This window comes from Poecilia reticulata, linkage group LG16 (genome assembly GCF_000633615.1).
Source record: "Poecilia reticulata strain Guanapo linkage group LG16, Guppy_female_1.0+MT, whole genome shotgun sequence".
Lineage (NCBI taxonomy): Eukaryota > Metazoa > Chordata > Actinopteri > Cyprinodontiformes > Poeciliidae > Poecilia > Poecilia reticulata.
Window position 1 is genome coordinate 12,394,157 of NC_024346.1, and position 13,306 is coordinate 12,407,462.

Consider the following 13,306-nt stretch of genomic DNA (forward strand, 5'->3'; position numbering starts at 1 on the left):
ATCGGGTCATCAGTAGGAAAACCGGAGAATGACTAAAAAAAGACGAGTCGCTGTGTTTCAGAGTTTACTTCACAACTCAGCCTGACTGCAGTGCCATGGTGGGACTTGAAAAACCTGTGCATAAACATAATCGAAACTCCACATTTTTGAGGTTTTTCTGAATTTATTTTTTAATATCTTTACACTCGTTTGTAAACTCCAGCATTAGAAACTGAACAGTAAATGATAAAAGGCGACTCTTTCTGCGGGTCCCCATTACATCACAAGGAGCTTTATAAACAAACGTTATTCCTGATGCCGCGTTTCACATATTCTGCTTTTATTTTCAACAAACTCAATCCAACCACTCACTTGCTGTATGAAATATCATTTTTAACAGTTAATTTATATTCAGTGATCTCCACTTCCTTAACAAAAACATGCCTGCATAAATATGACACTAAGAAACCTCGCTCCCGTGTCGTCTATTTTTTCTTCACCGATCCCGTTTTCTTCTCAGACTTTGATTTTTTCACATCCTTCTTTCCTTTCGACAGATTCTCGTAGACGTCCTCCTTGTTCCTGGGAAAACACAAAAACAAACGTTGATTTCTTGAGGTGTTAAAAAGAGAGGAGCAGGAGAATACCAACAAAAACAGAACAGCAAACCATCCATGAAAAATAATAAATCAACTCTGCCGGCCAACTACTGAGCGCTCCAACTGGGTCAGTGTGGATGTAGTGTGTGTTTATAATTGGATAATTGGAACTTTGCTCACTTGTTTATGAACAACTAAGCTGCTCAGAGGTCACAAAACCCTTTTCAGTCAATTGAACAAACAAACATGGTATCTGGTTTGTTTGCACAGCAAAGAATCTTGTTTGTCACCCATTAAGCTCATCCGTCCCAAACTCTCTCTTAAATGTCCAGGAACGATCCAGAAGCACTGAGGCTTAACGAAAGCCTCGCAGTGACACCTGTTTTATCTCACCCATAGACTAAACAGTCCAGACAGAGAAAAAAGGCCTTTCTCCAAAATCAACACGTTCAAGGTCAAATAAATTGTTTTCTTAAAGATATCTTTTATTCAGCTTTTTGGGGTTTTCTGGCTATAGTGGTAGTTTTAAATTACCTAAAGTCGGTGAAGTTTTGGAAAAAACTATTCATCTTCGCCATAAATTAACATCAGTTTGCCTCTTGGCCAAATCTCCATTGACTTCCTGTTTAAATAATGGTTAAACGATTAACAGCTCAATGTCCAAATCTTGATTCATTAAGATAAATTAAGTAGTATGTATGGAAACTTGCCTTCTAAAAAAATATTTTAAACCCTGATGGCTAGAAGCATGTTGTCAGAGTGCAGCTTCCAGAAGAGTAGATAACTGTGAACTAGCTGATGTATATTTGTGAGCCTGCATGTAAAATTTTAACCGTGTAGATGAGGAAAAAAAAATCTACTGCAGCAACAAGGTTTTTTTAAATCATTGAAATTATTTCCACCTTCAAAATAAATTGTTCACATAAATCATTTAAAGCTGCAGAATATAACTTTTATAAATATGCTTTTATTTTTACATTTGTTTAAATCATCACTACGTCATGACAGTTTGTTACGAGTCAGAGAATCTGTGAAAAGATCAATTTCCTCCACCTACAACCTGAACTGCTACTGTCGCCTGAAGAAATCAGAGCCAGGAGGCAGGGCTCAGTACTGTCAATCAACCTCATGTACATGCTGCTAAATTTGCTAATGGTGTAAAAACAACTTACAGGAAAAAAGTTTAGCTGCTGTTATAGACCATGCTAACTAGCTTGAGCTATGCTAGCTGCAGCATAGCAGAGAACAAGCTGGGAGGGGTTAGTGAGTTGGGCAGCGTCACACAAGATTGTGATTGTCAGCGTTAAGACCCCCCTTCTGGCTCTGGGAGTGGGCAGAGGAGCTCAAACTTTTCACAGATTATCTGTCTCATATTAAACTGTCACCACATGTTGACAGTTTCAACAAATGTATAACATTTATCTTGTAAAAGTATGTAAAAGTTATATACTTTAAAGGTCTAAGTTATGTATACAGAATATGATGTTGGCATTTGACCAGAACTGTACATACCTTCACCTGCAGAACAGGTAATAAAATCTTTCTAAACCTTTGAAACTTCACATTAATACACAGATCCTTCTATAAGTGCAAATGACACATTTAAACTCGTTTAAGTTGGAAACCTTCTTTTGCACACGACAAAAACCCAGAACTACAGTTGGCCCTTTTTCTCTTGACATAAAAATGAAGCAACACATTAATCATCGAGTCATGTGTTTAAACACACTGCTTACACTCTAAAAACAAAACAAAAAACTGGGCACAGAGGAGCAGAGCTGGCTTGTCTAATGAAAAGCAGCATTATGAATGACGGGTGTGCTCGACTGCCCACCAACCCGTCTGAGAGTTTTAGCTCGGCTGTAAACTGATGCAGCTTCTTTTAACTTCTGGTTCTCACAGTTCGCAGAGGAACAGCAGCTACAGGCAAGAGGAAGTAAAAGTACTGACTGCGTGTTTTACCAGAGCGGACAGAGTAAGCACTGCCCCAGTTTCTGGATGAAGGATATCAACTGAAAACAGTGACATTAGTGAATATGGTGCAGCAGCGTTATGAGTGGCTCTGTGTTAGAAATGAGGAGGCGTTAGAAGTTAAAGTCTGAAAAATCCTCCTCAAAATGCACTTTTCTACTACAAGTCTTTCTTTCAAAATGACAAATGGCTTTTTTGCTGCTCAGTTTCTTGTTGCTTTCAGTGAATCCTGCAGGTGAGTAACCTAAAGAACAGCAGGGAAGTTTTTATATTACATAATTAAAGATTCTGTCAGCTAATGTGCTTTAACGGATTATTAAGGAGGAACATTAAGATGGGCCGACTCACTCATGACCCATGTGCAATGAAGACAACCTGAATTGTTTTTTAAATTGCAGCTACAGATGCAAAATAAATAAGTACATGTGCAAAGGGTCAGTGCTTTCATCTCACAGTTCACAAACTGAAACAAATATTCAATATCACTGTTTTAGACACTTAAAAACTGCAAACAACATCCAGTTTGAATTGATTTAATGGTAATAAGAGGATCACAGTTATAAAGATAATCTAAATGTACGTTTTTCAGAGAAGATTTTCTTTCCCGTCGATGAAACTATTAAATTGTATGAACGAGTGCAGCTGTTCTGGAAACAGATTGCATTCTGGGTCACAGAACCCGTCTCCTTCCAGAACAACATGATGGCTGAACGTTCGTGTTGAAACTAGCATCTCCAGTCCTCCAGTTCTACTGATGCGTGCCTGTTCCACATACCTGAACCAACACTAAATCCCCTCTTTGGCAGATTGTGTACTGAATTTGCAGACCCATGCTCTGGTTGGAGCCTAAAGTTGTAAATGAACCTATCAGAAGCTTACAAAGCCATGACATCATCATTTGGGTTGCTTAGGCTAAGTGATCTTACTTTATATAAATGTCTGAATTTATAAGGAAGAAAAACAGGAAGGGTTTACACTGTTAACATCACATATGGAGGAGAAAATGCTTAGACGTCCTTCTACGTGTTTGAAAATATGTGCGCGTAACTTTGAACATAGAAGATTTTATAAATGTCATGTACAAAAATATTTTTGTAATAACCTTTGTTACTGTTTGTTTGGTAAATTTTAAATTAATTTACTGCTGTGTGACACATTTTGAAGTTTTCTGGTTATATTTTGAACCGAGTGAAGAGCGCAGACCGTACCTCCACGTATTGGTGACAATTAAAGTCACATCTCATAGAAACACCTTCAGAGACTTACTGCAGCTCACATACCACATTCTGTAAACATTATGTCACTATTATGCAGCTTAGGATAGCTCTGTGGCCTACTCAAAACATGTTCATTACAGTTTTTTGCATTAAATTATTCTTAGATGATGACATTTTAGTCTGATCAGTTCTGCCCATTTTGAGCTCCTGTTATACTGAGCTGTTTTAGAGCCTCTTGTCACTTTAAATCCAAATTAGCTGCTACTGCCCCCTGCCCCCAATTCAGCGTTTACACTCACACATGACAATGGCAGCAAACAGATGCACAACTAAAGAACTGAACATCTTTCTGCACACCAACAAGAATGCAGCAAGTTTCTGCAAGAAGTGCTTTCTGAATGTTAAGTTGCCAAGAAAACACTTGTCTTTTCCAGCAGCCATTGTACAGTGCATACAGCGGTAAAACCAGCTGACCAAATGTGCTGGAGCTCTGCTTTTGTTGGTAGGTGATGGCACAGTGGCTGTTGATTGCGACTTAACTTAGTGCCAAATAACAAGTGGGTAGTTTTTAAAGAGCAGTTGAAATCATAATTCAAGAATAAAGGTCATGCATAATGTGAATTCTGAATAATAAATCCCCTTTAAAGTTTTAAAATGATTGTTTTCTCTACCTCTTATTACAAGCAGCGTGCCTGGCATTGAAAACTGCTGCACTGTGGTTTTTAGAAAGAAGAAGAAAAGACCATATCAAAGTCCAGCTGCAGGCTCCCCTGCTGTTCCCCCACACAGTCTGCAGCTCAGCTCCTCCCACCAGCAGCAAACCTCAGCCTAAACACGCTCTGTCACGTTTTTAAATAAAACGGGGAGGCAGTGTGACATTTAGAGGACCGGTGTGAATGTTTTAAAGCCATTTGCTTCACTCACTTTGACACCTTCCTGCTGGCTGGCTGGTGTTTGAGCTGCAGATTTCCATACTCGGTGTCGGTTTCCTGAGGAAGAGACAAACATGGGTGTTTCAGACACGTCTGTTACAGAATTAGTCAAACACAGAGAGGCTGCACGGCGGTTTCTGAGTCTGTGGTCGATTGTTTTGTCTCAGTGGGTCAACGTTCAGCTCTTCTGATTGCGTATCGCTCTGCTGGCAGTGAACCAGTCGGCTCACGTAGAGGACGAAGGGGAGCGATATCGCTCCTCCGTCCAGCTGTCTCACCTTTGAGGCGCTCTCTTTGGCCTTAGTGGTCTGTATGTACTCGGAAACAGCCAGGTAGATGAACTTATACTGAGCCTCGGTCTGCACCATGCCAGAGCGCTGCTCTCGCACCATCTGTATGTATTTGGAGATGTCTATGTCGCAGTCCAGACCTGCAGGGAAATCAAGACGTCAGTCAGGAAGACAGAGGGACAAAATAAATAAGCAGAAACGAGGATTATTTCCACTCTTTTTTTAAATTTTTTACCTAGAGTATCAATACTCTCGAGGATCATATCAATCACCACGATGGTACCCGTCCGACCGATTCCAGCACTGCACAGATTTACAGAGAAAAAAAATACTGAATGAAATGTGAATGTAACTGAGGAGAAAATGAAAATCAATACTTTATCTGATAACATGACAGAAATATCAGTCTGATATCAGCTACCTTTTACCAGTAACTGATATGAGCTTGATGTAATAATCAAACTGGAATGCAAGTGAATTTAGATTTATCTTGATGGTTCTCTCATCTTGTTAGAGTATTTTTAAAGTGTACATAAAAAACTACAGTGCAAGCGACATTTAAGATTTTAAATGTGGAGTATTTTACATCTATTCAGGGAAATACATTAGTTAAACTTTTTTTTCACAGACTGCAACGGAACCCTGTGCTATGACTACCACTTGATTACAACTAGGCCTGTCACGATAACAAATTTTGCTGAACGATTAATTGTCTAAAGAAATTATTGCGATAAACGATAATATTGTTTCAAGACCTTTTGACGCTGATTTAATGGAAATTACTAATAATACATGCGATTTCCTGATATTTATTTTCAAAATAACACGTAACACTGGAACTGATAAACTAAATAAACAAAACAACCAAAAATAAAATGGATTCTCAGTCTCCATTAACAAAAAACATACTTGAATAAAAACTAAACAACATAAAGCCAAAGTGGAAATAAATACTGCATTCAACCAAAAGAGTGTAGATTATGAAGTCTGTGTACTATATTGCCCTTCAGTAATCACTAGATTTAAATAGAGAAAACCGGCACATCCCACTACCTAATGCAATAGTTCACACTGCACCATTTTTTGCCCCTATTTCTCCTTATGACAATCTTAGATCGTTGGCCGATCTAACCGATCATCCTGCAGTAGATCGCCGTGGTCGCTCCGATCTAAATCAGGGGTTTTTCCCGACTGGGAGCTTAACACTGAATGTGACAGGTAGCCAATTCGAAAGCACGGATTCTCCTCCTGCTTTCTGAGGGGAAATTACGGAGGGGAATCCCAAACAGCTGACACGCGCAACCTGAAGTCCAGCGGACATTGGAGATGATATGTGGAAACAACATTAATATTTATTTAACGTTTCGTGCAAAGAATATAGAAATGACAAGGGGAGGAGTTGGAGCCAAATTGCTACCGCAGTTGATGAACCCGGTAGGTTTTCAGCTGTTCTTCGTTAACGTGACATAAATAGGTTATAATTATTTTCATTCAGTCAGGACTTTACGCTGACTCTATAGCCACATGCATCACAGGTAGATTCTAGTAAAGCATTGATTAATGACTGATTTTAAAATTAGTTAACTGGACTTGTAGCCATTATTATGTGCCCATGTGGCTGGACATCACACGGCACGATAAACCCGATCGAACCGTTATACCTAGGATTTCTGTCGGCTAATGTGTCTTTCAGGGTTTGAAAATGGGCCGACAAGTCGTGTAGTGTATGCTGGACATTAGACTAAGGAAATGAGGAAGGGAGGGTCAGTGGAGAGCAACGGAGCTGAGCCTTTTTCACTCAGCGTCATCAACAGAAAGAAAAAAGGCAGGAAGAGACGATAAAGACGATAATTAAAATGATCTCGATAGGTTTTTTTTTATCGTCCGATTAATTGATTTATCGTTTATTGCGACAGGCCTAATTACAACAAATAAAGTTAGAGGTGATAAATATTGATAAATATTTTAACAGATGTAACCCAACATTTCACACCAAATGCGCTGCCTTCATGAAAAACTCTTCTGATGCTTCATGTTTAATCCGTGTGCACTTTGAATCCAGACGCTTGACATTTTGCTCTACACCGAAGCGTTTTGTGGGTCAGGTTTACATTTAAAGTCTATCTGGAGGCGATTTTGACACGTCAGACGCGTCACAATCGCTCTAGCAGTTGATCGTTGCCAGCCTACTTGCCAGGTGTGTCGGATGCGTTGGACGTGTCAAACGCTCCAAACTCTTCAAATTGTGCTGCACTAGACACATGAAACGCGACGCGCCCTCAACTCGACCTCCACTCGCCTCCACTTAAGACTTTGAATGTAAACCAAACACGCCTGACGCTCAAACCGCGCTTGGTGTAAACACACCTTAAGGTCTCAACTTTTCCCAACATTGGTGATCTCCGCATTGCTCATTTTGTTGATTTGCAGATCAACGTTTTAGCTGAGTAAGCATGTAAAGTCATGTTACATGCTTACATATTAAATATACTGACACAAGAATATAAAGTCATTATCCCAACCTAAAACAGCCTAGTATAGCGTTTTTACGGTTTCTTTAGCTTTGTTGCAGCTGTACAGAACACTGTTTTTCAATAAAATCTTCATGCTGTTGATTAGATGAATAAAATAAATTTTTCCCAGTGGCTAGACAGACGTCTCCTAATCTGGGATCTATATATATCTGCTGTGAATTTAAAGCAGAAAAACACGACTACCCTTTATTTAGTGCAAGTCACAGTGTTAATGCAAAATTCACCAGAACTTCTGCATGTTTTCCTAATAGTGTGCAGCCCTAATTCTAAGGCAATTATTTCAATAAACACATTTTTTTCTTTTCTGTGCTGCAAAATGAAACTGGCCTCAAATCCTATAGAAAACAAACTCCAAGACTTACAGCCATACCAATCGTAATCCTGGAAAAATGTTCTTTTTAATCTTAAAGCATTACCTGATAGCGCAGGATTATGAAGCATGTGCTTTGCAACAAAACAAGACGCCGCGCTACGCTTTCGGGGTTTAGCCGGTGGGTACCTGCAGTGGATGATCATGGGGCCGGCCTCGGGGTATTCGGCCTGCTTAGCGTTGACTTGTGTGAGGAAGCTGAGGACGCCGCCCGGCTGCTGGGGGACGCCGTGGTCCGGCCAGCTGAGGTACTGGTAGTGCCAAATGGGACGGGAGAGCTTGGGCTGCGGATAAAACAAACTTAAAAAGTCACTAAAAGAAACTAAAGATACGTTCACACAAATGTGCAGATGTTAAGAGGTTTGAAAGTTAATTACTTCTGCTACTTTTACCATTACTAGTAGACAATCGTTGTTATTCTACTATCTTTATTAACATCACTAGTTTTTTATTTTATTTCATTTGTTATGTAACTCAGGTTATAAAGTATATTATTTGGTGTACATTGGCAAAGAGTTGGTAAATATTCTGATGCTGTAGGTCTAGTTGTTATTATGGGTCAGTACATTTTCTTGTCAGTTTGTAATAACCCTGTTTTATAAAAAATAACTTGTCAGTTCTTTAGCATATAAATTTAACAGACATATAAACACCACAACATGCTTTTAATTACTGAGTCCGTAGGTGATATATTTAACTAAATTAGGATTAAACAAACGTTCACTTCTTCATACTCATTTTCAAACAGAAAAGTAGCGGTAAGCTAATTATTTTGATCTTGGTTATTTATGCACATATGCTCTACTGGTGACTTGCATTATTTGTTTTTACAAACCACTTTTAAATGAATAAATAAATACAAATACAAAATACCTGGTTCACAGGAGCAATATGCAAAAGTCGGACTTTGTAATCCGTAGCTTCCAACTCCGACTCGCAGGAAACCACGTAGGCGCCGACCTCCTTGGGTTCTTGGCAATCAGGCCAGTACGGCACACATTTATTCTGCACAACGTTAGAGAGAACAAACACGTTTATCAACGAGTCATTTGCTTTTTCTGCACTTCAGAAGTTCAAAGTTGTCACAAAAATTGCATGACAATTATTATACTTTAGCACCTTCCTCTTTTTCACTCACAGAACTGTTAACTACCCCAGAACTTTTTTCCAACCGAGTCACATTAAAACCACAAACTTCAGTGTATTTTATTGGGATTTCAAATAAATCCCAATAGAAACATAACTGTGAAATAGAAACATAACTGTGAAATAGAAAAGAAATTACACTTGGAGATTTTTACAAATAAAATCTGAAAAGTGTGGCGTGCACTTATGTTTAACCACACTCCCTTAATTTTCCAAGTTTACAGATTTTGATTCTGAATTTAGCTTTTGCTCTGGTTGTGTGTTTAGTGTCTGTGTTGCCCATCCGTCCATTTTTCCATCAACTCTGATCAGTTTCTCAACTTCTGCTGAAGAAAACTAGCCACACAGCATGCTGCCACCACCACCGTGTTTCACTGTGGTATATTCAGGGTGACGTGGTGTTCCATGTGTTTGCTACGTTTTACAATATAAACATGTGAGGTCATCTCAAAGTAACTTTATTTATGCAGAGACTAAACTGCACAGTGTTTAATAATGAAGTAGCTGGTGAAGCAAATTGATTGCACTGGAGTTTATTTAGGGTCATCAGAGTAAAGGAGGTCTTCCCCCTTCGTCATTTTGAAACAAGAAAATGACAAAATGTAGAAAAGCGTAGAGAGTAATTATTTTCCCACTGTATTCATGGTTTTCTTTCTATCTAAACTATAATAACTTCTTTTTCTAATTAATCCTAATAACTTATTTTTATCAGTTCAAATGTTTTTAATGATGCCTAATGATAAGTTTAGCATATTTTTTGATACCCACCCGGCCTTTCTCAACCTCTCGTGTCGTCATGACGATCACATGCGTTTTCTCTTGCCACACCATCTGCCAGAAGTCGTTCACAGTTGTTGCTAGGCAACCCTGGGTGGCGATGTAAACTTTCTGTCCTCCGGCCTCCCAGAGTTTGTCCTGCAAAGACGGATCAGAGAATCAACACACAAACAAACCAACGAGCCCGGTGCCGTTTGCCTTTGAGTCTGCAGGGACTTACTTTCACGTAATTGGCGTTTATGTAATCTGAGCCGACAACGTTGGGATCAGTGTTCTGCAGGATGACTCTGGTGTCGTTGACTTGCGAGAGAAAACAAACGGCGTGAGGAAACGGCGTAATTGGTCGAATTCAGCAGCAGAATGCGTGGATCTTATTTACAGAATCAAACTCACATGGAAGGATGTTCTTGTATCTGTTTTTGCTCTTATTCTCTGGTCTTTGACCTTCCTCTCTGCTCTTCTTCACCTTCGCCTCCATCTTCTGGAGAGCCTGTCGGCACAAGAAGTCACACAACTACGTTTAATATCAAAATTTAACATTAACCAGGTCAGATTTACACAAAACAAGAAATGCAACAAAGACGCATATTCTCATTTGACCAATTAAGACGCAGCTTTACATTAAAGCCACCAGATTTTAAACCAGTGGAATAAAATGGGCGGGATTAAACTACATTTACTAATATGGATTATCTCTCCATTATGCTGCTTCATAATTAGGCTGGGCAACATTTCACAATTAAATATTGCTTTAAGTAAAATAAAATATTACTGCAATAATAATACATTTATGTTAATATTTATAGCTTGTTTACATTAACATAAACCATTATTTATTTATGCAATAGCCTGAAGCAGGTTGAGACATGCAGTAGTTTGATCGTTTCAGCAGAAACGCTTTGTGTTTCTTAATTAAGCCAAGTGATTTTAAACACATGTTCAAGGCAATGGATGAAGCATCCTTTGATAGTTGTCCAGGTTTGTAGTATTTTATTTAGAAATAAAAATATAAAATATATGAAATATAAAAATGAAAACTCTAAACTTTTGCTTATAGTTGAATAAAGCTATTTAATAAAAACAGGTGAGCCACTTGCAGTTTCTCACCAGTAAAAACCAACATAAAATCGGACTTTTTGAATTCAGATTTAAAAAGTCAGATTAAAAAGTCACTGCAATTCTCATGCAGTGTTACATTTACCCGAATCATCTAACAAACATATATTTTTGTTTAAATTTCTCATTTCAGCTTAAATGTTGGTCTGATACGGCCGAAATAGTCCCGAGTCCGTTTGAGTTTCTTCAGCTTTTCCAGAACTGAGGCAGATTTTTTTGTTTTTGGATGTTTCAGATAAAAAAAAACTTCGGTATGATGTGCAGTGTCAAAAAAAAAAAGAGGAAATTTAACAAGAAGAAGACAAAAGAAGAAGTGTGAGGCCAGAAACCTTACAGCAGACAAACAAGCATCTGAAAGAGGTGATCTTATGAAACATTAAAAACTCCTGTAAACTTTTGACACAAGATCTGAACAATTATTTCTTTTTTAATCACTGTTCTGGCAAAAACTGCCCAGTTTTAGCCCTGAATGTTATTGCAGAAAGAAAGTCTTTGTGACAGGCTGCTAGGAACAAAGGCATCAAAACTAAAATTTAAGACTTTTTGTTTAGTTGTTGTGAACTTGATCTAAGGAGCTCAGCAACAACCCCCCCCCCTCCAAAATAATTATAAAATGGGAGAGAAATCTGCCGGAAATACTTTCAGAGTGTAGAGGAAAATTCAGTAGACACCTTGAAAGATTAAAAAACTGTGAAGCAAAGAATTAAGAAATAAGAGGAAGCTGATATCATCTCAAATATAAAAGTCAAAAGAAGCACCGTTTACATATAAACCTTATGTATTTTAATGAAGTCTTATTTGACTAATATGTCTGAATATTTCCTCCACTATTATCATGAAGTAACATTAACATGTATGTAAATGACACATGGTCGGGGGGTAATCTGAAACATCCTAATTTTAGCTTCCAGCTGTGAACTCTTGTTGCTTCTCTCAGAGTTTATGCTTCATAAACTGAAGTAGGTTTAGGTTTGCTAATGCTCCCAGCTCAGAATAGCCATGTTTAATAGCAACAGTGAGTTCATCTGCTAAAAATACACTCAGATAAATCGGTAATGAAAAAGATGTCACTCATTTTGCAAACCCTGCCGTTAACTCTGATCATAAATTGCTGACATCGTATGTCATCGTACGCCCGTTAAGGCTCGTCTTGTATATTACCCCCACAAGAGTCGCACACAATGTCTGCCCTAGTTTCTGCCCTGTAATAATGAAGTGAAAGTAGAAATGCTGATGGAAAGTTTCTGAAAAGGCGACTGGTGTTTATTTTAATTTGGCCCACTTCGGGAGGTTCCTGTGTTTCACCCGTTAAAAAAGAAAAAAAAAAAAAAATCAACAAAACACCAACTCATTGATATAAATACGACTACGGCCAGATTAATCTCACATCGAATTCTTCCCAGAAGCCAGCTTTGCTCTTTTCTCCTTCGCCCTCGAGCGGCTTGTCTGAGGTGAGGTCCAACTGCTTCACTCGGCTGTCGATGTCTGACGCGATCACCCTGGTGGAGAAATAGGGCTGCAGGAAGAAGAAAAAGGACACGAGATCAAAGACACGCTAATGAAAGCGCCACACCTCACCCCTTAAAGGCCAAATGCAAATGTGTGAGTTAATTTTTCCTATCATTGTGGCCACGCTGTGAGCTGCGTTGCACACTCACTGCAGTTTCATAAATAAGTCAGACCTGTCTGAGATGGACCCAGTTTCCAGAAATCTCCTCGATGCCTTTGCGCTTGTAGAAATCCACCAGGTCTGTCAGCGTGTCGAACATGTCTGAGCCTCCGACCGTGTACCGGTCATTCTGCACAAATCACAAAGAATCACACCGTTAACGTGTACTTGATCAAACATCAAATAAACAAACCTCATAAAGATGAAGAAAGGATTCAAAGAAAAGCCATGCAATTAAAATATCAAGTAATTAAAGTTAAATAAACCATGCAAGGAGTATTTTTGACCTAGTCATAAAACTGTAAAACTGGTCATAAACTTGACTCACTGACAACTCCAGTTTTCACTTTTTAAAACTTGGTTGTATTTATTTAAAATGTTAGTTGAGTTCAGTCTCAGACGCTCTAACACCTTCAAACAAGAGTCAGTAATACAGAAGAGTTTGAGTCAACTACTAAAAACTCAGATTTTATGCCAAACCTTGTTAAAAATGCTACATTTTCAAGAGAAATTAGTTGGTTGTAAATAAGATAAATTCCCACTGCCATGCCTCAATGCCTACTGTAGTTTAATTTTTTCAAACTTTGTTGTATTTAATGACGATTTTATGCAAAAGAACAGCAAAAAGTAGCATAAAAGTAGTAAGTGGAGAGAATAAATCATTTTAAACTTTTTTTCACACAAATAAAACTTTTTAAAAAAATAC

At 38.4% G+C, this 13,306-nt stretch overlaps 1 protein-coding gene across 3 annotated transcripts in view; it reads right to left on the bottom strand.

Moving 5' to 3' along the window:
• Positions 1-297: 297 nt before the first annotated feature.
• Positions 298-13,306, bottom strand: part of ptpn6 (protein tyrosine phosphatase non-receptor type 6) — a 31,492-nt gene continuing 18,483 nt past the window's right edge. For all 3 annotated transcript variants that reach the window (XM_017309239.1, XM_008431426.2, XM_017309240.1), the window contains 11 exons: positions 12,614-12,730; positions 12,319-12,447; positions 10,209-10,305; positions 10,036-10,115; positions 9,807-9,953; positions 8,766-8,897; positions 8,022-8,176; positions 5,224-5,291; positions 4,977-5,128; positions 4,691-4,755; positions 298-561 (listed from right to left, as the gene is read on the bottom strand). In XM_017309239.1, coding sequence (XP_017164728.1) covers positions 465-561; positions 4,691-4,755; positions 4,977-5,128; positions 5,224-5,291; positions 8,022-8,176; positions 8,766-8,897; positions 9,807-9,953; positions 10,036-10,115; positions 10,209-10,305; positions 12,319-12,447; positions 12,614-12,730 — 1,239 coding nt within the window. In that variant the 3' untranslated portion in view covers positions 298-464. The remainder of the gene's footprint in view (positions 562-4,690; positions 4,756-4,976; positions 5,129-5,223; positions 5,292-8,021; positions 8,177-8,765; positions 8,898-9,806; positions 9,954-10,035; positions 10,116-10,208; positions 10,306-12,318; positions 12,448-12,613; positions 12,731-13,306) is intronic.